This window comes from Phacochoerus africanus, chromosome 6 (assembly GCF_016906955.1).
Source record: "Phacochoerus africanus isolate WHEZ1 chromosome 6, ROS_Pafr_v1, whole genome shotgun sequence".
In the NCBI taxonomy this organism is placed as follows: Eukaryota; Metazoa; Chordata; class Mammalia; order Artiodactyla; family Suidae; genus Phacochoerus; species Phacochoerus africanus.
In genome coordinates this window covers 15,971,975-15,997,855 of record NC_062549.1, presented here as the reverse complement: position 1 = coordinate 15,997,855, position 25,881 = coordinate 15,971,975, and the positions used below count along the sequence as shown (strand labels likewise).

At 38.6% G+C, this 25,881-nt stretch overlaps 1 protein-coding gene across 2 annotated transcripts in view; it reads right to left on the bottom strand.

Annotated features, from left to right (window-relative positions):
- Positions 1 to 25,231, bottom strand: part of ATAD2 (ATPase family AAA domain containing 2) — a 67,944-nt gene extending 42,713 nt beyond the window's left edge. Inside the window, exons 1-8 of one of the 2 annotated variants that reach the window (XM_047783314.1) lie at positions 24,864 to 25,231; positions 13,436 to 13,584; positions 6,735 to 6,784; positions 4,993 to 5,158; positions 4,056 to 4,158; positions 3,721 to 3,808; positions 2,574 to 2,741; positions 1,731 to 1,848 (exon numbers count right to left, since the gene is read on the bottom strand). In XM_047783314.1, coding sequence (XP_047639270.1) covers positions 1,731 to 1,848; positions 2,574 to 2,741; positions 3,721 to 3,808; positions 4,056 to 4,158; positions 4,993 to 5,158; positions 6,735 to 6,784; positions 13,436 to 13,584; positions 24,864 to 25,031 — 1,010 coding nt within the window. In that variant the 5' untranslated portion in view covers positions 25,032 to 25,231. The remainder of the gene's footprint in view (positions 1 to 1,730; positions 1,849 to 2,573; positions 2,742 to 3,720; positions 3,809 to 4,055; positions 4,159 to 4,992; positions 5,159 to 6,734; positions 6,785 to 13,435; positions 13,585 to 24,863) is intronic. The other variant, XM_047783313.1, reaches the window with a different exon arrangement.
- Positions 25,232 to 25,881: the final 650 nt, after the last annotated feature.

The following is a 25,881-nucleotide window of genomic DNA, read 5'->3' as shown; positions in this document are numbered from 1 at the left end:
GAAAGAAAGAAAGAAAGAAAGAAAGAAAGACAGTAAATACATATATAAGGGAACTCAAGCACTAAAATGGCAAAAAAAATTCCTACCCACTGTAGGTGGTGACTAGAGAGGTGTAGTCAATCAACATGTTACTTTCAGAAATAGAAACCCTCTCACTTCTGTTGGATCAAACAGAGACCTATCTTTTGAGTCAGGCAACCAAGTCAGTTGCCCTGGGCCCTATGCCTGATAAGGACTACAGAGAACACTACACCTTACTCTCCTTTTCTGAAGATAATTAAATTTCCCTAGCAAAATATCAGTCTTCAACAATATCCTAAGGTGCCTATGAAAAGTACCAGCAGTGTGGCCTCCTTTCAAGTGCAATTTATCTTGGATAGCCCTGACGGGCTGACTTTTTGGTCCTCTATCCTTCTGGGCTCTGGTTGTATGAAAAGGGATGATGAAATAAGAAATCGAGAATGTAGGAGTTCCCGTCGTGGCGCAGTGGTTAACGAATCCGACTAGGAACCATGAGGTTGCGGGTTCGGTCCCTGCCCTTGCTCAGTGGGTTAACGATCCAGCGTTGCCGTGAGCTGTGGTGTAGGTTGCAGACGCAGCTCAGATCCTGCGTTGCTGTGGCTCTGGCATAGGCCGGTGGCTATAGCGCCGATTCGTCCCCTAGCCTGGGAACCTCCATATGCCGCTGGAGCGGCCCAAGAAATAGCAACAACAACAACAACAACAAAGACAAAAAGACAAAAAAAAAAAAAAAGAAAGAAATCGAGAATGTAAATGGGATGTTGACACTCTGAAAAGGAAATTCAAAGACCCCGGGACAAAGTGGTATTTCATGGTTTCCCTACAAGAGAGGAATTTGTCAGCACCTAAAGAGGTGTTGCCTTCCATGGCCAAAATATGACCAAATAGTCTCCTTCTATGAGAAGGCTTCTAGGAACTGTTGGAATAGTTGAAGTCTCCTAAGGCTTCAGTCTTACTTCTGAGCAGACTAATAATATTAGGAAAAAAGCACCATTTCCCATACCAATGTCATTTCTTTCTGCCTTGTTAGGCTTCACCCTATAAGCTCTTTATCACCCAAAGAATTCTAACGCATCAGAAAATCCTTTATTACTCAGGAGAATAAAGAAATAACAAAAATTACCTCTCTGGACTTAAATATAACAGACGAGCAACAGGTGTTAGGATGCAGAAGGAAAATTAACTCACAAATAATTTGGGTAGTCAAAGAAAACTAGTGTTTTCTACTATAAAGGAGAAGTAAACTCAACAAAATAGATCCAAAAACAGATGGTCAGTTATCAGGAGTCTAGAAGCTATGTAACTTGAATGTTTTTCACGGTAAGAAAATATGTCTGGAATAGACAGGGATACTAAGCCTATACTCTAACTTAATGTGAAAAATAAATGAAACAGTCTATGTAAAATGTTTTAACACCAAACCAGGAATACAGTAAACACTGAAGCAAAGGTAGCTCTCTATTATTAAAGTGTGGAATAATGGAATCAACTACCTTCCCATGGTAGTTATTAACAATTCAATTAGTGAACGCAAAAACAAAAACCACTCAGTGGTAGTGGGGATTAGAGCACTAGAGGCATAGAGTTAACGCTCTCAAATACATAATTCTAGTATTCCGTCCTCATATACCCAACCCTAAGACTCTAGAATCCTGCCTACATAGCCACAATTATGTTGTCATAAATCATTCACTCTTTCAGAACCAAACCTGTTCATTCGTTTACAATAAGGACTCCTCGGTCCCGCAGAAGATAATCGATATCTTGGTCTTGCAGGAGAAGCTGGGTCACTATAAAATATGTTGCGCTTTCTCTGATGACGAGGTTCTAAGAAAAAAAAATTATATCTATGTGACATATAAATATGTATAAAGATAATTTTACTTCTCATCTAAATACTTACAAAAGTGCTTACCTTCCACGAAAATACTAGTACATATCTACTATAGAATATTTTACTGTTCATGTTTTAAATAATTTACTCCTGCAAGGCTGCTGCTGAATATATGTGTACAGCACAGACAACGACCAACCAAAACATACACTGGCCATAAACAACCATTATGATTATACTCATGCGTAACAGCCTTACATACATATGCTCATAAGTACTAAGGCACAGCTTTAACATAAACCAAAAGCAGTCCTATTCCTATAATCTTATAAGTACAAAGTTGTGAAATCTAAAATAACTAAAGACAGATATGAAATCTCAAAATAACCAAATTATTTTCTCTGGTCAAGGCTAACATTTAACTTTCTTCAAAAAAACAACTTCCTGAATATCTTGGGTAAGTTAAGAACGACAATAGCCAAGGGTATTCCACAAAATGAAAACATGAAAAATAAGAGTAACAGTGGTGCAGTGGGTTAAGGATCCAGCATTTCCTCAACTGTGGCAGAGGCTGCAACTGTAGCTTGGGTTCGATCCCTGGCCCGGGAACTTCCACATGCCATGAGCACCTCCCCCCACCCCCAAGTAATAACAGCAGAAGAGCAGTAAAGATAAAGGCAACATAATAACATCTCTGGAAAAAAAATACAGCACTTACTTTCCAATGGAGCCTGGTAGTAAACAGTAGCTTTTCTCTGTCTAAGATAGTATCGCTTCTGATTATCTTCTTCTCCATCCTCTTCATCATCCTCTTCGTCATCTTCTTCATCATCTTCATCTTCACCATCATCCTCATCTTCTTGGTCTTCACCCTCTTCAGATGACTCTACAATTAAGAAATATTTACTTTCAGGCTGCTCAACCAAACGTCAATTTTTAACATGGGGAATAGAAAGAGACGATCCTTTTAAAATTTATTTACTTCTGGACTGTTCAAAGAAAGAATTTGTAATTCTGAAACACTGAAGATTTTTTAAAAATGAAGTAAAAAATTATACAATTAGAAAAATTAGAGGGAAAAAAACTAGAGGGCAGAAAAAAAGTAGTTTAAAGACTAATGTCAGTGAGTATAAAACTAAAGTTTAGAGCATTGCTGCTAATTTAATATAGTGGACTTCTGGCTGTCATTGAGTTACAGGCAAGTATAATTCAAATGGTCTAGTGACGATAATGTAAAACTCCCTCACCAAACATTCAAAACACATTTCAGAAGACTGATTTTCATTCAAGAAAAGTTCTAAGAAACTACAGCAATAAGTCCTAAAAATAAGAGTAAAACTTAACTTTAATCATCTTTTAACTAAAATAGGTAGAGAGATACGTTGTCTGTAGATGGATTATACAAGCAAACTTATTTCCTTTTTTTTCCCCCCTTTTAGGGCAACACCCACGGCATATGGAAGTTTCCAGGGTAAGGGTCAAATCAGAGCTGCAGCTGCCAGCCTACACCACAGCCAGATCCAAGCCACATCTGTGACCTACACTGCAGCTTATGGCAATGCTGGATCCTTAACCCATGGAGTGGCGCCAGGGATCGAACTTGTATCCTCATGGATAATAGTCAGGTTCGTTACCACTGAACCAAATGGGAACTCCCTTTGTTTCATATTTGTTGATTTCAAGTATCTTCTCAACAAAACAGACTATCCTTTTATCTCACCTGCCCTCACTTTTTTCTTTTAAACCAACCTTCTAATTTATCAAACTATCATAAATGTCACAGCTTCTGAATAAAAAGGCTATATCCTACTAAATAAAAACGCTGAAATTCAAACCCAGAAGACAGAATAAGAGAAAAGACTAACCCACACTGCCTTCTTGATTGTCAGTTGTTTCTTCATCAGTTCTTTGAATACCTTTTTGTTTTCCTCTTGTGTACATGTTAAGATTCCCCTAAAAAATGTTTAAATAAAATCCATTAATGTTCAGTATGATTTTTTGAAAAAATCCAGTAGGAACTTCCAATCTTTCTTAAAATGAAGGTATTTCCAGCTATAAACTCTTACAACTCCAGCAATAACTAATGACTGACCACACAAATGCTGAACGAAATTAACAAACAAAAAATGGATAGGTACTATAGAAAAAAGGTTAAACTGGAGATTATTAAATCACCCCCTTAATGGAAGAATATACTTACTTCTTCTGTTTCATTGAACACCGCCAAATCTTCAAGTTCTCTCATTCGCTGTCTGCGCATCTTCTTCATATCATCCATTTTCTGAAGTACAGCTTCAGCAGTGCTTTAAAAAAATGGAAATAAATACAAGCTAAAATTGTAAAAGAGTAGTACATTTTAAAAACTTAGTTTTTCTTCCACTGTGTTCTTTGAGTGCTGGGTTTTTACGCCTTTTTTAAATTTTTTTTAGGGTTGCACTGGTAGCATATGGAAGTTTCCAGGCCAGGGGTCAAATCACAGCTATAGCTGATCGCCTATGCCACAGCCACAGCAACAGCAGATCCAAGTGTCAATTGCTCACGGCAATGCCAGATCCTTTAACCCACTGATCAAGGCCAGGGATTGAACCCACATTCTCATGGACGCCAGTCAGATTCATTTCTGCTGAGCCACAACGATAACTCCAATGCTGGCATTTTCAATATCTCTATAGCAAGTACTGATTTACTTGTGTAAAAACATTTTTTTTAACTTGTGTAAAAATATTTTAATATTCTTTGTAAGAACTTAGATACACAGGAGTTCCCGTCGTGGCTCATAGGTTAACCAATCTGACTAGGAAGCATGAGGTTGCGGGTTCGATCCCTGGCCTTGCTCAGTGGGTTAAGGATCCGGCATTGCTGTGAGTTGTGGTGTAGGCTGGTGGCTACAGCTCCGATTGGACCCCTAGCCTGGGAACCTCCATATGCTGTGGGTGCAGCCCTAGAAAAGACAAAAAGACAAAAAAAAAAAAAGAATTTAAATACACATATAGAATTATTACAAAATTCTCTAATAATCACTTTCCTTTATATTTAGATAAACTGAATATATTAAATATTTATGCTAGTCAAAATTTGGTCCCCAACAAAAAGTTTTCACCAGCTAACCCATCTTGATTTAAGTAAGTTTTACTTACTTTGTTATAAGTTTGTCAAACAGCACAGACTGGTTCACACTGCCGTAACGACTTCTAATCCTACAGCTTCGGCGAACTTCAACATCACCATTCTCTTCATGCAAATGTTCTGCATTTTGAACTATGTTTCTAGTCCTCAATGACCGAGTAACTGGAATCACTTTGTCTTCACAGATGTGTACATAAAACCAAACACAAAAATTTGAAATAAGAGCATTTATAAAACAATTCTAAAATGAACAACTACACTTTCATATAACAAAATTATAGTTTCTTAACTTACCCTTCTTAAAAATACTAGAAAACAAAATAAAGACATACACCCATCATACATGTACCCATACCAACATCAAGAAAAAAAAGATATATATATACATATATATAATATATAGACTTATTAACACAATGTTCAAAGCTGCTTTGTGACTGTCCCAAAATGTAAACAACCCAAATGCCCACTAAAAGATGAATAAACATACTGTGGGAAACAACCTAAGTGTCCATGATAGATGAATGGATTAAAAAAAGATGTGGAATATACACACAATAGAGTATTACTCATCCATGAGAAAAAAGGACATCCTGCAACATATGGATGGACCCCAAAGGCATTATGCTAACTGAAATAAGTCAGAGAAAGACAAATACTGAATTATATCACTTACATGTACAATCTAGAAAAACTAAGCTCACAGAAACAGAGATTAGAATGATGGTTACAAAGAATGGAGGAGTAAGAGAAAAGAGGAAACTGATGGTCAAAGAGTACAAATTTTCCACTCTAAGGCAGTTCTGGGGCTGTACAGCAAAGCAATACAGTTAATAATCCTGTACTGTATACTTGAAAGCTGCTAAGACAGTAGATTCTGAATGTTCTCAGCAGAAAAAAGAAATTACATGACATGACACAGATGTTAGCGAAAGCCACAGTAGTAATCATCTTACAGGACGTAAGTACCAAACCAACATTCCTTGTACTCCTTTAATTAACATAATGTTATATGTCAATTACATTATAATAAAGCTAAGGAAGAAAATCAAATTGTGGTATATCCACATAACGGAATATTACTTAGTAACAGAGGCAACAACATGGATCATGCTCAAAGTATTAGGCTGAGTGGAAGAAGCCAGGTGAAAAAGAACATACTAGGTAATTCCATTAACATAAAGCTCTAGGAGTTCCCGTCGTGGCGCAGTGGTTAACAAATTCTACTAGGAACCATGAGGTTGTGGGTTTGATCTCTGGCCTTGCTCAGTGGGTTAGGGATCCGGCGTTGCCATGAGCTGTGGTGTGGGTTGCAGACGCGGCTCGGATCCCGCGTTGCTGTAGCTCTGGCGTAGGCCAGCTCTGATTGGACCCCTAGCCTGGGAACCTCCATATGCTGCAGGAACGGCCCTAGAATAGGCAAAATAAATAAATAAATAAATAAGAACTCTAGGAAATATAATCTAATGTATACTGAAAGAGAGTAGTTTGGGGGATGCTCAGGAATTTTGGGGTATAGAGAGGAGCTAGGGGAACCAGGAGGGATTATAAAAAGGGCCTGAGGAAATTCTAGGGAGTGATGGTTATCTTCACTACCTGTTACCTTATTGTGGTAATAGTTTGATAGCATACACTTTTGTTAAAACTAAACTATATACTTTAATCATAGTTTATTGTATGTACCTCAATACACCTGTAAACAAAATACTAATTACATGTTTCAAAATTTGTAAATGCCTTTAACATTACTTACCTTCTTTGCACTCTTCTTTTTTTTTATCAGCCTGCTGTCTGGCCAACTGCCTATATGAGAAAAATATATTAAATAATTCAAAATAATTGACAATTTAAAATTCTACATTTTATAATACTACAAACTATGATAAAAAAATTAAGTCAGCTTGGAGGGCAAATATTTATAGCTACCTAAAAACCACTGAAAAAATAGCTTGAGAATATCTATGCTTATATAAGTTATGGCTAAACAAAAGCTGAGAACCCTGCTGTGAAATTCAATGATATACAGTATCGGCAGAGGATGTGGTATCCTCACGGATACCAAAATCCCAGGATGCTCATGTCCCTTAGATAAAATGGCATGGAGTTCCCACTGTGGCACAACAGGATCAGTAGCATCTCCAGAATGCTGGCACGAAGGTTCAATCCCCAGCCTGGCACAGTGGGTTAAGGAGCCGTCATAGGTCACAATGCAGCTTGGAAATGATCCCTGATATGAGAACTCTACATGCCTCGGAACGGCCATATAACCTATGCACATCTTCTTGTATACTTTAAATCATCTTTAAATTACATATAATGCCAAATACAATGTAAATTCTATATAAACAGCTACTGGTGAGTGGAAAATTCAAGTTTTGCTTTTTAGAATATTTTTGATCCAGTTGGTTGAATCTATGCATGCAGACCCAGTAGATACAGAGGGCCAACTGTATGCAATGACTCTTAGCTAAACAGAACTAATCAAATCAAACTATTTTACTTAAAGAAATGAAATCCTTAGCTTAAGTATTTAGGTATAACTGAACTAATACGCATTCAGCAAAAATAAGACAATGCGTTTTACACCACAGGATATAGTGGTCCCACATCCTTGAGAAATTTATAACTATACACAGACCTACAAACATGCCAGAGAACTTAGTGACATGTTTAGAACATTCTAAGAATATTTGCTGGCTACAATCTTTACTTAACGTACATTATCATTCCCATGTAGAAACGGTCACATTTGCAAATCACCTATCCAGCATACAAACTGGCATACAGAATCCTGAATTGGAAAGAACACCTCCCAAGGTTTAAAAAAAGTACCCTCCTCTCATCTTTCCCCCCAAATCTATTGCACAAACAAAGCACTATGTCTATTTCTAGGGACTCCATTTTCCATACTAGGTTAGGCTATATCTATTAATCAACCTACATTATCAAGCTATTTGTAAGTGAGCTAGTTATACCCATGGAATTTCAAATATGACACTTTATTTATTTATTTATTTATTTGTCTTTTTGTCTTTTCTAGGCCTGCACCCATGGCATATGGAGGTTCCCAGGCTAGGGGTCAAATTGGAGCTGTAGTCACTGGCCTACGCCACAGCCACAGCAACACAGGATCCAAGCCGAGTCTGCAACCTACACCACAGCTCACGGCAACGCCGGATCCTTAACCCACTGAGCAAGGCCAGGGATCGAACCCGCAACCTCATGGTTCCTAGTTGGATTCGTTAACCACTGTGCCACGATGGGAACTCCTCAAATATGACACTTTAAAATAAAATGAACCATGAGGTTGTGGGTTTGATCCCTGGCCTCGCTCAGTGGGTTAAGGATCTGGCATTGCTGTGAGCTGTGGTGTAGGTCGCAGACATGGCTCGGATCTGGTGTTGCTGTGGCTGTGATGTAAGCTGGTAGCTGTAGCTCCAATTGGACCCCTAGCTTGGGAACCTCCACATGCCGTGGGTGCAGTCGTAAAAAGACAAAAAGACAAAAAAAAAAAAAAAAAAGGAAAAGGAACAAAGGAAACCATCCTATCTGGAAGAGTTAACTCATGTATCCTTATAACAATTTAAGTTATCATTAATCCCTTACCTCTTCTGAAACACAGGTAAGAACCAAGCAACAAAATAATAAACCTTTCAGCAATCCACATATAGGTCTGTTCACAGGCTCATAGACTTTTCTCATAGAGAAGCCACTCTTTCCATACCATGTAAGTCTATCCTTTTATAAAGCAGGTCCCCATTGGAAGCTAGGGACACAAAGATGAAAGCAATACTTTTTTTCCTTTTTTTGTCCTGCGGGGGAAGGGAAACATTTTTTTCCTTGCAGGAGTTGGTAAACTTTTCCTTAAACAGCTAGATACTAAGTGTTTTTGGCTTGTTAGCTATACAGTCTCTGTCATAAATACTAATACAACTCTAACACTGAAACAGGAAAACAGCCATAGACAGAATGAATGGGCATGGCTGTGTTCCAATGAAACTACTTACAAAAACAGGTGTCTGGACTTTTGTCAACTCCTATGAATTTGATGAAAGCTACTGATCTTTTCTCCCTAGGAAACTGCACATACACATACAAGTTTAAACATTGTTTCAGAGGTTTCATGTGCCTCCTGAAAACTATGATTACTGAACCCTAGTGAAAAACTCCAGGGCCAAAGAAATATATATCCTACCTGCAAGGCACAGCTACTCAAATCTTTCTGTATTATTCTAACAGTCTTGGTTCTCTGGTCTTGAGCCCAAAATAGATTGAAAAAAATGTGGGGACATGGCTCAGTGGTTAATGACCTGACTCGGTGATTAATGACAAGTTCGATCCCTGGCCTTGCTCGGTGGGTTAAGGATCTGGCGTTGCTGCGAGCTGTGGTGTAGGTCACAGACACTGCTCAGCTCCCACATTGCTATAGCTGTGGTGTAGGCCAGCAGCTATAGCTCCAATTCTACCCCTAGCCTGGGACCCTCCATATGCTGTGGGTGTGGCCCTAAAAAGACAAAAGACAAAAAAAAATGTGGGGGGGAATGGATAGACACAGAATGGAAGTATGTAAAGGGATTGATTGGCAAAGGGTCGGGCAAATTGGCAATAAGAAACAGGAAAACTACATAAAACAGAATTCAAAAATACTATAGGCCACTTTATGTAAGTCTTATACAAACAGATCCTGATATTCATCTGATTTTGGGGGATTTTTGGCCACCCCACGGCATGCGGAGTTCCCAGGCCAGGGAAGATCCAAGCCGCAGTTGCAGCAAACCCAGATCCTTAATCCACTGTGCCGAGCTGGGGATCGAATCTGTATCCAAGAGCTCCAGAGATGCCACCAATTCCAACGCACCACAATAGGAACACCCAAGGAGTTTTTTTTTTTTAAAAGACAGGAATTCTTCTCCATAAAATACATATAAATGACAGGCCAATGAATACATGAAAAGATATTCAGGAGTTCCCATCGTGGCACAGAGGAAATGAATTTGACTAGCATCCATGAGGACACAGGTTCAATCCCTGGCCTCGTTCAGTGGGTTAAGGATCTGGCGTTGTTGTTAGCAATGGCATAGGTCACAGATGCAGGTCAGATCCTGTGTTGCTGTGGCTGTGGTGTAGGCTGGCAGCTGCAGCTCTGATTTGACTCCTAGCCTGGCAACCTCCATATGCCTTGGGTGTTGCCCTCAAAAGACACACAAAAAAAAAAAAGAAAAAAGAAAAAAGAAAAAAGAAAAGGTACAGCTGTTCTGGGCAACAGTTTGGCAGTTCCTCAACATTAAAACAGTTACCATTTAACTTAGCAATTCACTCCTAGGTTAGGTATATACCATATGTCCATATAAAAATTTATAAACCAATGTCACAGCATTATTAATAATAATCCAAAAGGATAAACAATTCAAATGTTCATCAACTGATGAGTGGATAAACAAAATGTGATATATTTATATGATGGAACTTATTTGGTAGTAAAAAAGAATGAAGCGCTGATAGATACAATACAAACAACCTTCAAAATACACCAGGTAAAAGAAGCAAGACACAAAAGGCCACATATTATATGATTCCATGTGTATGAAATGTCCAGAATAGGCAAATCCACAAAGACAGAAAGTAGATGCATGGCTCCCAAGGGGCCAGGCATGGGGGGATAATGGCCATAGGGGTTCTTTTTGGGGTGATGAAAATGTCTGAAATTAGACAGCAATGGTTGCACAATATCACAAATATTTTACAACCACTGAATTGTACACTTTATTTATTTATTTATATTTTGCTTTTTAGGTCTGCACCACAGCATATGGAGGTTCCCAGGCTAGGGGTCAAATCAGAGATACAGCTGCCAGCCTACACCACAGTTACAGTAACTTGAGATCAGACCCGCGTCTGCAAACTACACCACAGCTCACGGCAACACCAGACCCTTAACCCACTAAGCAAGGCCAGGGATTGAACCTGCATCTTCATGGATCCTAGTCGGGTTCGTTAACTGCTGAACCATGAAGGGAACTCCAAAATTATATACTTTAAAATCATGAAATGTATGATATGTGAATTATACTTCAATAAATTATTTTAAATTAATAAAAATATAGGAATTCAATATCTTAGAAGGAATCCAATTTAAAAATACAAAGTCGCTCATCTTTAAATCAAGATTTAAAAAATGTTTACTACACTCCTTTAATACCTTTTGAGCATAACGCCTAGCACAATGTTTTACAAACCTTAATAATATACGGAGCTTTTGAAAGCAAAGACTTGGAGGATTTCCAACATTGTTTTGTTATGACTACCTATAAGCCAAACTAAATATAAATTCATTTAAGTTTTATACAAATATAAGCTACAAAAACAACTACCAACAAATACATTAACAGAAGACACTGGAGTTTTAGCTGAAACAAAATAAACATTTGCTGTGTCAATGTGGTTCAGACTGCTATTGGTTTCTGTTAAGTTTGGCATGTTATGTATCACCTTTGTTTTGTATCATGACTCAATGTATCCACTTCAAGTGCTCCAAACCTTCATTTGAACTGCATGTCATAGCATAACAGTTTTCTCTTGGAAACAGATACACTGTTTATGTATTAAGTAAGGTCAGAGTCAGTTCTTACATGGTGAACCCCAGAGATAACTAAAGCAGTACTACTTGGTGCCCATTCTAAGCAAAAAGGTAGGGCCTGAAATTTTATGGCTATTCTCTATAAGGAAGCAATTTGGATGATACAGAATGTTTATTTTTAATTCAGATCATGAATCTTTTCTTTTTTTTTTTTGGCCCCCCTGTGGCATATAGAGTTTCTGGACCAGGGATTAGATCTGAGCCACAGTTGTGACCTACACCACAGCTGTGGCAACGTGGGATCCTTAAACCACTCTGCCAGGCCAGGGATCGAACCAGCGTTCCAGCACTCCAGAGACACTGCCAATCCCATTGCCCCACAGCAGGAACTCCCAAAACATGAATCTTTAAATTCTCATAGAGAAGTCATGGACCCCACCCACCCCAAGAAGACTTCAAGTTTCAGAAATACCAGGGTAGCTTTTTTTCTCTTTAGGGCTGCACCTGCGGCACACCGAAGTTCCCAGGGGTCAAGTCAGAGCTGTAGCTGCAGGTGTAGCCACGTCTGCAATCTATGCCGCACCCTGCAGCAATGCCAGATCCTTATCCCACTAAGCAAGGCCAAGGATCGAACCTGTATCCTCATGGATACCAGTTGGGTTCTTAACCTGCTGAGCCACAATGACAACTCCCAGAAATACTGGGGTAGCTTAAATTGTATTTCACTGATTCTAAAAATTGTACATTTTCTCCCCATTTTAACATCTCTGAAATTGAGATGTCTCCTAGAACTGAGAGGATGTCATAATCTAACTTGCAGTGTTTTTTTCTTTCTGTCTCACAAAATAATGTTGTGTGTTTCAACAGCTGTTGCTACCTTGGAATCCATGAAATACTGTAGTAGCCTCTTCATAAATAGTGGGTAAAATAAGATACAGATTTAAATACATATAATAAAAGACCAATTAAATAGTTGAAAAAATAACAGTAACAAAAAACAGACTTAAAAGGGCACAACCTCACTTTTCCGGAAAATCAGCTACACAAAAAGAGAATCAAAATTCTATTTGAGAGAAGAGAGTTCTGGTTTTCGAAGTCATTATAAGTAAATTCTTTATGAGAAGAACATAAAAACAATTATTTCATCAAATGAATTTTACTCTAATTTGTACCTCTTCCCAATTTATGTTAAGCCCCACCAAAATGGAAAGAAAAGTGAAGATTTTGAGCTAATTAAAGTTAGATTTAAATTTTCTCTGGACCAAACAAACCCAAGTTCCATTAAGTACCTACCACCTAATTCACAGAGTATTAAAATGGGATTCATAACACCTACCTTGGGGTCCTTGAGAAACGAAATTTAAGTATGTATAAGGCACCCAGTCCAGTTGAACAAGTGAAAATAAAAATCATGCTCTTAACTCCTATGTGAAGACAGTTTTAGAAGCATACCAACACAGAGGTATTCATAAATGATTTAGAACTGATGAAAAACTTGATAGTAATCAGAAATATTACTACTGTTTTAAATAAAGACTTTTTATAAACTATGAAGCAGAACCACATATCACAAGTAAGTTACAGGCATAAAGTCTTTATAGATTACTTAAGTACTCAGAACTGATCCTGTATCAACCAAACAGGTCAGCTGCACTCACACATAACATAGATATTATCTTTGAACAAGAAAACAAAAAACAAACCTGACATTAAATTTTTAATTCAATAATATTCATTTGCGGCAATTTCTTTTCAAATAAATTATTTCTACAACCTGACTACTGATGACCAGTCAAGAATACTCTTAAAAATTAAAGGCAAACCCTAAATTATTGCTTTCAAATTATTTTAGTTAGCATTCAAGCATCTTGTATTACCTTGTAAAATGCCTGCCATTAGCATGCTTCTCCGTTATTTCCATATTCTTATCGAAACTAGAATCTGAAGAATTCTGTGCATTTTTTCTCAAAGACCTTAAAGCACGTGTCCGCTGATAAGTTTCAACTTCCTTAACTGAAGACCCATCCTTTAAAAAAAAATTAAGAAAGCCATCTAAGTTTTTCTTCAGTCAAATCCCAAGTTAAATTCCCAAGATTTCTGATTACAAGTTCGTAACAACTGCTTCTGGTGCAGTACCATTTTTGTATCTCTTCAACAAACTATAAAAATTAATATCTAAAATAATCATTGTAAGGTAAACAAATGTCGGCAATGTCTATGAAGTGACTAATACGATTTATTGATGTTTATAGTTTAACAAACAGTCTAGAGGGTGAAGTTTTTCTACCACTGATCAAGAGTTGTAATAGCTCACAACAGTAGGTATGCCTTTTATTTTAAGGCTATAGCAATTAGAAAGATACACGCACACATACACCATTGTCTGCCATGCAACCTTTGGCAGCAACCTTAAAATAACTAGACAATCAGAATTATAATTTTGGCTTGGATGACATAAAGGAGTTAATACCATCTCACACAATTTCACCCAGATAATTTAACAACTCAATTTAAAGACTGTTTAGGCCTGTTAATCTGTTATAAAAACCATAGAGCTCTATTTATTTCTGCTCAACAGATTAGAGGCTAAGTTAGTGGGTTGGTTTATGAGCTGGAGAGGTTCCATCATAGAGTATTCAAAATTTCATATATGGCCCTTTGAAATCATATAAAAGATACTTTTATATTAGAAGAGAAGGCAAATGTACCTAACAGCTCTATAATCCCATGCCTTACTACTCTAAAAATGTATAATTTTAGAAAAACAGGCAGTTTTTTTTTTTGTTTTTGTTTTTTTTTGTCTTTTTGCTATTTCTTTGGGCCGCTCCCGCAGCATATGGAGGTTCCCAGGCTAGGGGTCTAATCGGAGCTGCAGCCACCGGACTATGCCAGAGCCACAGCACCTCGGGATCCGAGCCGCGTCTGCAACCTACACCACAGCTCACAGCAATGCAGGATCGTTAACCCACTGAGCAAGGGCAGGGACCGAACCCGCAACCTCATGGTTCCTAGTTGGATTCGTTAACCACTGCGCCACGATGGGAACTCCTGCTTTTTTTTTTTTTTTTTTTTTAAATGTAACATTAGTGTCCCACCATGGTCCTTAAGCTGGCTTTACTTGGTCATTTCATCATGTTTTTATTAAGATAGTCTGCCATTTAATTTTGTTTCAGGGAGAACATTTGAGTGGTTCACAAGTAAGGACATTTATAGCATGAGGATCTGTGTAAGAATCAGACAGGTACTTCATAAGGTATTAAGTGATGTGTATGATTCGTCATCATTTTTATCAGTGTACCTATATTTAAGGATGTTTGAGAAAAGAATATCTACACATTTTGGTAGGTGTATTATTTTGAAAATGGATACCTACATCTTAAATGGGTGTAGTGCAATATAAGACTTTCCAAGGAAAACTGTAAGGGTATCTATTTCCAGTTTCTCAGTTTCCATATGTACTTTTCTTAAAAATACCTGAGAAGGCACCCTAACACAAGGCACCCTCTTTCATTTACCTTTCTCCCATTTTACAAAAGAAAGTCATGTCTCTTACTTTTTCTGAATCTTACTATTGTGGACTGCTTCAAGGCATTACAAAAACCTTCATAAAGCCAAATAAAGAAAAACATTAATGTAGGTGTTAAGAAATTGAATGGCTAAACTAGGCAACAAATCCTTTCCTTTGTTAGGTGGTTTCCAATTCTCTGCTTTCAACAAAATTGAAAGGAGACCTAATCAAGCTAAGAGACCATTAAAAATGTTTGGCAAGTGATTTTCTGCATATAAGCCAGAAAACCTGAGTGGCACTACAAAGAAAACTCCTTTCATTACTATCTACTTACTTATATGAACAATGTCTCTCAGTGCTTAAATTTATAAAAACAATGAAACTGATGCCAAAGCACTGTCTTCAGCAATAAATAAGATTCACCCATAGATACACTAACTGGGGGGGGGGAGGGAGATTTCAACTATATGAAATCCTAAGAAAATGATATTTCCCATGTTTAATCATTTTTAATCGATATAGATACTTTTTTAATTGTTTTTACCACTTGAATATTAATAAGTATAATACATTAATAAATTAAATTTTATTTTTGGAGTTTTATCATCATGGAAAAGTAGAAAAAATTCAAATTTTGTTTTACAAGTATAAAAGGATAATAAATGACTTTCAAGCATAAAAATATATCAAGATAAAGTGCTGTGGATTTAGTACAAATTAAAAGAAGAAAAAAGAATCAAGGTAAACTTTCTGATGTTACAAGAGCTTGTTCCTGTATTATTTTTTAATGTATCAAGACAGGTATCAAATAACTGGTTTTTAGATTCCAGGGGACACTTAGAAAACTCTAATGTAATAGTTATAGTTTTATTTTATTTTTAATTTTTATTTATTTATTTATTGCTTTTTTAAGGCCCACACCTGCAGCATACGGAAATTCCCAGGCTAAGGGGCCAACTGGAGCTGCAGCTGCAGGCCTACACCACAGCCACAGCAACACCAGATCCTTAACCCACAGAGTAAGGCCAGGGATCAAACCCTCATCCTCATGGATACCAGTCAGGTTCATAACCCTCTGGGCTAGAAAAGGAACTTCCATTATAGTTTTACTTTTTTAACATCAACAACAAAAGATGACGGAAATCATCTTCTTTGTAACTATTTAAACCTATGCAGGGGTGGAGGGGGGAAGACTTTAGATGACAGCTTAAAAATTTAATAAGAGATTATAGAGCTAAAAAAATTTTAGAATTTCAGAAGAAAACATAGGGGAAAACTTTCATATGACAATGGATTTGGTAATGATTTCTTAGGACACCAAAAATATAGACAACAAAAGAAAAAATAGCTAAGTTGGACTTAAAAGTTTTGTACAAAGGACATCATCAATAGAGTGAAATGGAAACCCACAGAGGAGGAGAACATACTTGTAAGTCATGTAAAGGACAAAGGACTGATACCCATAATAGATAAAGAACTTCTATATTTTAACAACAAAAGATGGGCAAAAGATTTGAGTAGACATTTCAGTAAAGAATATGTACAAATGGCTAATACACACATGAAAAGATGCTCAACATAATAATCATAAGGAAATGCAAATCAAACAAAATGAGATACCACTTCACACTCATTAGGATGGCTATTACCAAAAAAACCCAGAAACTAAGCGTTGGCAAAGATGTGGAGAAACTGGAACCCTTGTGTGTTACAATGGTACAGACACTGTGAAAAATGATATGGCAATGGCTCAAAAAATTAAACACAGAATTGCCATATGATCCAGCAATGTTGCTTTTGGATATATACTCAAAAGAAGTGAAAGCAGGGACCTAAACAGATATATGAACATACATATTCATAGCAGCATATTCACAAGAGCCAAAAGTTGGAAGCAATTCTAGTGTTCATCAACAAATGGATAAATAAATATACATATGTGTACTTATATGTATGTATATAGGACATACAATGGAATATTATTCAGTATTAAAAATAAATACCCTGGCCCAGGAAACCCATATGCCACAGGGCAGCCAAAAATGAAAAAAGGAAACAACATGGATAAACCTTGAATATATTATGCTAAGTAAGGTAAGCCAGTCACAGAAGTACACATACTGTATGTTTCCTCTTATGAGGCTCCTAAAGTAGTCAAATTCATAGAGACAAAAAGTACAATGATAGTTGCCAGGGGCTGGGAGGAGGGAAAATGAAGAATTAGTATTTAATAATAGGCAGAGTTTCAGTTTTGGAAGATGAAAAATTCTGGAGATGGAGGGTGGTGATGGTTGTAGAACAATGTGAATGTACTTAATGTTATAGAACTGTACACTTAAAAAACGGTTAAAGTGATAAGTTTATGTTACCTGCATTTTATTACAATAAAAATAGTAAATATCCCCATGTTCCTGGGGATAATTTTTAAAAAGTTTGTTTTCATAGGAAAAAAGAAAGGAGGGGGGGTTGCTAAATACTGGGAAAAAAGATTCCCTGAAAAGCTTGGAATATTTAATCTTTTTTTTTTTTTTTGGCCACATCTAAGGCATGTGAAAGCTGATCACACCCACACCAAATGAGCCACCTAAGTCGCTGCAGTCACAATGCAGGGTCCTTTACTGCTGATACTTAACTGCTGGCCACAAGGAAAATCTTGCAAGTGGTCTAAATGACTCTTTGATTTGCATAGTGAGGGGCTTAGTTCATCCTCCCTAAATAAACACTTAGTATCAGAAAAGACTATCCTTAACAACATGGAGAAAAAAATAAAACAGGTTTTTGGGGAATCACCTACGTAGAGGCACGCACTGGGGAATTTAAAAATATCAATAACTTCAGAAAATTTTTTTTATAAAAGCAATATAAAAATCAAAGCAACATGTGCCCATTAAGTGGAAAAAAGAAGAAATGAACAAGGATGAAACTGTCACCCTTAATTCTAGCTATGCGCAGACAACTACTGTTAACCTTTTGGTGCATAAACAATTCTTTTCTTATGCAAATATATTTACACAATTTCTAAATTGGGATATTATTTATGCTTTGTAACTTTTTTCAAGGAATACAACCATTTGCCCACATCATGAACTGTTATTCTAAAAATCTTTTTCTTTTTCTTTTTTTTTTTCATTTTTTAGGGCCACATCCGAGGAATATGGATGTTCCCAGGCTAGGGGTCAAATCTAAGCTGTAGCTACTGGTCTACACCACAGCAGCAACGCCAGATCCGAGCCATGTCTGTAACCTACACGGCGGCAACACCAGATCCTTAACCCACTGAGCAAGGCCAGGGATCGAAACTGCAAGCTCATGTTCCTAGTCGGATTCGTTTCCACTGTGCCACAACGGGAATTCCTAAAAATCTTTTAATATGAAGGAATAGTATTCCAGCCATTACATGAATCTACGTAACAAACTGCTTAATGTATTATGTTTAGGTTATCTGCAATTTTCTGGTGTGTTATAAATGCCTCAAGATGAATTATCTTGTGTACATCTCATTTTGCTAAAGAAACTAACACTGTTATCAAATCCAACTCACAGTTTAATATAGCTAATCAAATAATTCTCGAAGTAAGTTTAACACCAACTATTAACCAAAAGTTAACCCTGGAGGATAGAAAGGAGAACTTCCACTGTCTATTTTTCACATTTTCACCAACATGTATTACCAGAAAAAAATTTCCTAAGAAGTGAAAAAGAGAAAACACCATATGAAAACTAAATCTAGAGATGGAGTCATTTATTCTTTCGCTAAAATCTACTTCAATATTGAGAGCACTGATTGTTCTTAAAAGTGAAATTTTAAAAGAAGAAAAAAAATATATTTCATTAGCTTTTAAGTCTGCTATAATTTTTCAGAATCAGTAAGTTAGTACAGGGAGCATGCAACAACAACAAAAGTTTTTCCCTTTAGTAGACAACTGAAAAACAGAAATATTCTGATGTTAGTTTTCCACAAAAGATCAAGCTTATTAAAGATTTAATTCATGACAAAATATGTATGGGAGTCATACTGGTTGAGTCAATTCAAGCATCAATTCAACAAATTAGGTTTAAATAGGATTTTAAAAAATTTTTATTGAAGTATAATTGATTTAAACAGGATTTTTAAAATCATAGTTATGATACTAACACAAAATGTATTCATCCAGACTTAGGGCTTCTTGCAAACAGCAGCAGTATATCCTATTGTAAAAAGTATTCACATTATACCCAGGATAGTGGGGATAGCCTTTCTCAGGTTGTCTTTAAATACTGGTGTGGTCAATTACTCACAATTACTCCACTTGTTCCAGCAATTCGGTTTCCAACTCTACAACTCTTTCAGAAGGTCTAAAATTATCTCCCAATAGCTAGATCCAATGGCCTATTTTACCTCAGTGGTGTCTATGGAGTTGTTTATTCCCTTCTTTGATCCTTTGTTTATGTGACACTTTATTTTTTTTAAACCTAATTCATTCTTTTTAAAAAAAAAATTCATCCTCTTCTCACCCTTAAAGTCATTGCTCCAGATCTTAAATATTTTTGTGTTTTGATATGTTTTGTCTTCAAGGATTTAACTATCACCCTATATAGGTGACTCCCAAAGAAAAACAGTCCTAACCTCTCGTCAAACTCATATTCCCAAAGGTGTATAGCTTACCTCTTCAGCTGGGAATAACACTTCCTCCCTCCTTGTATCTAAACAACTCTCAGACCCCCTTTTTCTCTCCATGCCTCCTAGTATCACCTTAATTTAGGCTCTAGTTCTGCTCTAACATACTAATTAAGAACCCAAATTCTTAAAGATAGACTGCCTAAGATTGTCACTTAGAGCTGTATAATCTTGTCCAAGTTACAAAGAGACCTTAGTTCCCATATGTATAATGAGGATAATATATTAATAATAATAAAGTTGTTATGCTCCAATTAAAAATTAAAGATATTAATTTTTGGAAAACAAAATAATAATATTTTGTGTATGCATACTGGGTACTTGCCTGGAATATAGCAAGTGCTATAAAAGTCGTGCCTATTAGTATTACAATCTTTTTTTTTTGGTATATGGAGCTTCCAGGCCAGTGATTAGATTTGAGTCGTAGCTTGATCTACACCACAGCTGTGCCAACACCAGATCCTCAACCCACTGTGCCAGGCCAGGGATAGAACCTGAGACCCAGAGCTCCAAAGATGTGCCGATCTCGTGGGGCCACAGTGAGGACTCCAGTATTACAATCTTTTAAGTGGTCTTCCAAACTCAGATTTGTTGACTACAATCCATCCTAAACACTATCTGATTAAATCCCTGTTCTAAAAGTTGCAACTTCTAAGCCTAAAATCAAGGGCCAGTCTAACACAAACTTACAAAAATGGACTGTTATTCTCCCAAAACAAGTAAACTCCCTCAAATGAAGAGTAGCCATGTCACTCAACTCCAGGAGGTAACATTCATTACCACATGTTAGAATCTCTCTATCCATGCCTTGTGATACTTCACTGAGCTATACATTTTTCATTTTTGTGCTGTGATATGCTCCAAGTTTTACAAAAATCTCTCATAGGTTATATATTATCAGTTTGGGATATCTTTCCAGACCTCTAAATAAACACACAATTTTTTTTTTTAAGTACGTTCTAGGAGTTCCCTAGTAGCACAGTGGGTTAATGAGCCAGTGTTGTCACTGCAATAGCCGTGGTGTGGGTTGGATCCCTAGCTTGGGATCTTTCATATGCCATGGATGTGACCCCCCCAAAAAAATTGTTTTTAAGTACATTCTACACACTACAGAGTGTTTTATTTTACCTAACAACATACAGAATAAATATGTACATAAACACAACCCAAAAGTAATGTACAATTACCACCAAGAAACCCCTACTATCCATCCTGAAGGGTCTCCTTCAGCTTGAGAAACAACCCTAAATTTAACAAATCAAAGAGCCCCAGACCTGTGAATGCACAGAAATAGACAATGGCAACCCTGATTCTGGAGGAAACTTTTAAGGTAGGAAGAAAATAAAAAGTTTAAAAAACAAAGAAACAAATTTTAAACAAAATATTTTCAGGGAATCCATACAAGTCAGGGGAAAAAAAAACCTTAAGCCCAACTAAGTGAGATCATATTCAAAATGTAAGAGTAAAATGGAGTTAAAAAATAGATAACTATAGGGTTCTTCAGAACTTGAAGATAAGGTTGGCCTCCAAGATGAGATGAAGAAAAATACAAGTTAATGAATTAATCTGAATAAATCCAACCATTTAAAAAGAACCGAGGAGGGAGTTCCCGTCATGGCTCAATGTTTAACAAATCCGACTAGGAACCATGAGGTTGTGGGTTCAATCCCTGGCCTTGCTCAGTAGGCTAAGGATCCGGTGTTGCCGTGAGCTGTGGTGTAGGTTGCAGACACGGCTCGGATCTGGCGTTGCCGTGGCTGTGGTATAGGCCAGCGGCTACAACTCCATTAGACCCCTGGCCTGGGAACCTCCATATGCCGAGGGAGCAGCCCTAGAAATGGCAAAAAGAAAAAAAAAAAGAAAAAAGAAAAGAAAAGGAACCGAGGAGGTTCCCTGGTGGCCCAAGTTTAAGGACTTGGCATTGTCATTATTGTGGCTTGGGAACTTTCACAAGCAGTGCACATGGCCATAAATAAATAAATATAAAAAGAATGTACCATAAGAAACACTCTGTCAATAAATGCGTGACTTAAAAAAAAATGTGTGAATGAGGAGACTGAGAAATACCCAAATACAATGAGGGTGGATAAAAGAGTTACATTTCTGAAACACATGACTAATGTCAAAAGCAAGCTATAGTCAAGTCAAATGTATAGAATGTAAAGTCCCCAAATGAGAAAATATTCCAATCACAAAGTATGTTTCATTTGGGTATTAATGGACTTTGTTAGCATGAATACATAACCCCCCAAGATCCAATCCATGCTCCCTAAATAACCTTCTGATTATAATTAGTTCTACAGAGGATTTATGGCTCAAAAAGGCATAACTTCTACTGGAAATCCTAGCCAGAAAGAAAAATCTTTCCTACCCTACAACAATCGCTAATTGCTCAACCACCACACACACTGATATGTGGTAAGACAATCAACAAAATTATTTATTATGTACCTACTACACTCTAGGTGCTAATAAATACACAGCTAAATAAAAGGTCAAAATCCAAATCCCTATGGAGTTACATTCTGACTGGCCAAAATAAAAATATTTTTAAAACAGCAAATTTTAGAATACTTAGAAGGTCATAAGTGCTGGGAACATAAAACAAAGAGGGCTGTCAATGAGTGGTTTGTAATTTTAAATAGGGTGTCAGGGTAAGTCACTGTAAAGGTAAAGTAATGGTTCATGGATATCCAGGGAATCCCAATATCCCAACATAAAGAAGAGCAAGGGCAAAGACCCTGGGATTCAGGAGCAGCTAGGCCATAAGGGCTAGAATAGACTAGGTTTTGCAAAACAGAGAACAGAAGACAACGTCATCATAAATGGAAGGGGACAAGGAGGTAGAGGGCTGCTCTTCAACTTTCAAACTTTTAGGGAATTTTGAGCAGAGAAGCAATCAATTGTTTGACATTTTAATTCATTTTTTATTAAAAATTACTTCAAATACTTGTTTTATTTATTATTTTTGCTTTTTAGGGCCGCAGGTGGAGCATAGAGATCCCAGGCTAAGGGTCAAATCGGGGCTACAGCTGCCAGTCTACACCACAGCCACAGCAATGCCAGGTCCGAGTGTATCTTCGACCTACACTGTAGCACATGGCAACGCCAGATCCTTAACCCACGGAGGGGGCCCAGGGATCAAACCTACATCCTCGTGGACACTAGTCCGGCTAGTTCCCAATGAGCCACAAGGGGAACTCCTGTTTTAACTTTTAAGAAGATCACTCTGTAACCTACACAGAGAACTGACTTTTGGGGGAGGAGGGCATTACAAAAATAAGGGTAGAAAACAGGGAGGCCAGTCAAGAATCTATTTTAATGATCCAGACAACAGATATTGGCTTGAACCAGCAAGGCCAACAATGGAAAAGCTGAGAAGTGGTCAGATTCTGAATATATTCTGAAAGACAACAGAATTTGCTAATATGAACCAAGAGAGGAGTCGAAGATGACAAGATTTTTAGTCTGAAGAACTGAAAAGATGGAGTGGCCATTAAAACTGACTGGTCTAAACAGCTGACAACGACTGAGTACTATTAGCCAAGTGTTCGGCTAATTTCCTTACATGCATGACAACATTTAATTCTCACTACCCATGTGGTTAAGTATCCCCTACTTTTATCAAGTATAGAAACCCCCTGATTACCAGTAGGTTAAGATTCAGAACTAATAGTGGTTTTAAGCACCTATGTTACTTAACCAGTATTCAGTACATCATTACAGTCACAGAATCCAGCACTGTCCTGAGGATAATAAGCACTCAATAAATATTTACCGAAATACTCAGCTCTTTCGAACACAGGTTAGTAAGTCAAGTGACCGAGTTCACTGAACAAGTGTCTGCCTCTCAGATCTCTAACAACATGTGCCTGTGATTGAGAAAAACATCCTAAGAGTCAGGAAATTATTTGTTTTTTCAATTCGGATCACAACTTCAGAAACTGAATGAACTCTTTCATTCCCTCAGTAGAGGAGCAACTAGCATGGGGGGGGGGGGCTCTAAAAAAAGATACTGACAACTGATTTCATACAGCGATCACTCTCTTACCTATGTTTTGTCACTCTCTCCCACCACACAAACCTCCCCTTGGCCTCTTATTCTGGCTTCCCAGTTCTAACTCTCTCTGGTCCTATTTTTCCCAACCCCATGCCCACTTCCCTTTAACAGAACTAGACTACTTCCTGCTGCCTTAACTTTGCTAGTCTTGCTTCCTCAATTTCTCTAACCTTTTGTTAACACTGTCCCCTCCATCCGCGGAAGGGGAGGTGGAGGGACTCTCCCTCAGCCTTAAATCTACCAAACATTCCACCTGTACCTCAGACCCAGAAGAAGCACTTCTTTCAAGGAGACCTACTGCTCCACCTCCTTGGAATCCTTACAGACCTTGCTTATGACTGGAGTATGAAATAACAGAAAGAGAAAGGTTGTGTAGGCAGAAAATCCAAGCTCCAGTTTTAGATCTATCACTTACTGGGTACCTCGAGGCTGTTTTTTTCATCTGTGAGATTCATATCACAACTCTCCATTCTCATGGAGCTGCTAGGAGGCTTAAGTGAAGATGTACCTGAAATGTCGCTCTCCATCCCTGCACATTACGCAACCTGGTATTATTCATTGCGTTCTGATTACCGAACCTCTCTTAGATCGTAAATTAAAGTCAGGGAACCTGAGTCACACTCTATCTGCCGCGGCCTCTAAAACATGTCATGCATACAGTAAGCGCTCAGTACAGACGTGTGGCTCGCGATTCCTGCGAACCTAAAGCCGGAGCCTGGGAGATTGGTTAGGAAGGTGTGTGAGCTGGGGGCGGGGCAGCCCCCAACTCAAGGGTTGGCCTCCAAGTGCACTTGGCCTCCGGGGAGCTCGGGTTTCCTCTGGCGTAAAAGTAGGTAGTAACCAACGGCTTAGCCCTCCTGCAATCTGCCCCATCTCTTCGCCCACCCCACACCTCCTCGGGCTCTGATCTTGAAAAGCCTTCCATTTTACTTGTCCTCGACAACACTCCTCCCAACACGCCTCTTCTCTCCCCGCGCCAACTGTCACCAGGACCGCCCACCCCACCCCCAGGCTCCACCGGGCACCAGGCAGACAGTCCCCCAGGCCCGACCGAGGGGCCCGCCCCAGGCCGGTACTCACGCCCGCAGCGGCCGCGGTGACCGCGGACTGCTCAGCGGCGCCGGCCGAGCGGAGCCGCCTCCGGCCGATCTGCTCCAGACTGAGGAACTCGTTGGACAGGTCCAAGGAGTCCGTGGCCGAGGCGGCGGGGTGGCTGTGCAGCTCCAGGCTGCTGCGGAGGACCACCATCTTCTCTCCCTCCTCGGCAGAGCGTCCGCGGCGGGAGACGGACCCTATACTGGGAAACAACCGCTCAGGCGCTTCCGCGCTCCGAATTCTGGCGCCACAAGCTGCGCGCGGGTGGCCGCAGCGCGCGCACTCTGAATCCCTCCGCCTCCCGTTCCGCCCACGCGGCCACCCTACGTCGGCGGGCTCGCAACTTTCCCCACATCTATAGAGCGAAGGACTTTGGGCCGAATTTGAAGAGAGCCCGCACGGATAGTGTGGACGACCTGAGCGGACAGTGAGCAGAAACCGCTGACTTCTTTTTCTTAGATAGTTCCGGCTCGCTGAGCTCGGCGGAGGGAGACGGCGGGTAGTGGCGCGAGATCGGGTTTGGAATTTTGGCGCGTGGACGCCGGCGGGGGAAGGGAGGCTCCCGCCCGCTCTGATTGGCTGGCGGGGCCTGGCGGCCCCTCCCCACCCCTCCTGACACCTGCCCTCCGCTTCCCGCCACGCTGGATTCAAATGCAAAATGCTGGGTCCTTGACTGAAGGGGTGGGGGAAGCGCTTGGCTTTTGACAGTTTTTGTCTCTGAGTCTTTAGAGCTTTTCACTGTTAGCTTAATCCAAACAAGTTAACAGAAAGGGATCTAAAGGCCAGTTGGCAGAGTATTATAGTTAGAGACGTAGGTTCTGTACTCAGCGCCGCCCATCCTAGGAATTGAGCAAGCAATTCCCTTTGCCGGGCCTTTATTTCCTAATCCGTATAAACTGAGTCTATTTATAATATCTAAATTTTAAGATATTATTATACCTTAGGACCCTGTCTACACATCTAAATGTTTGCTACCATTACAGAATTACAGAAAATGGCTTCT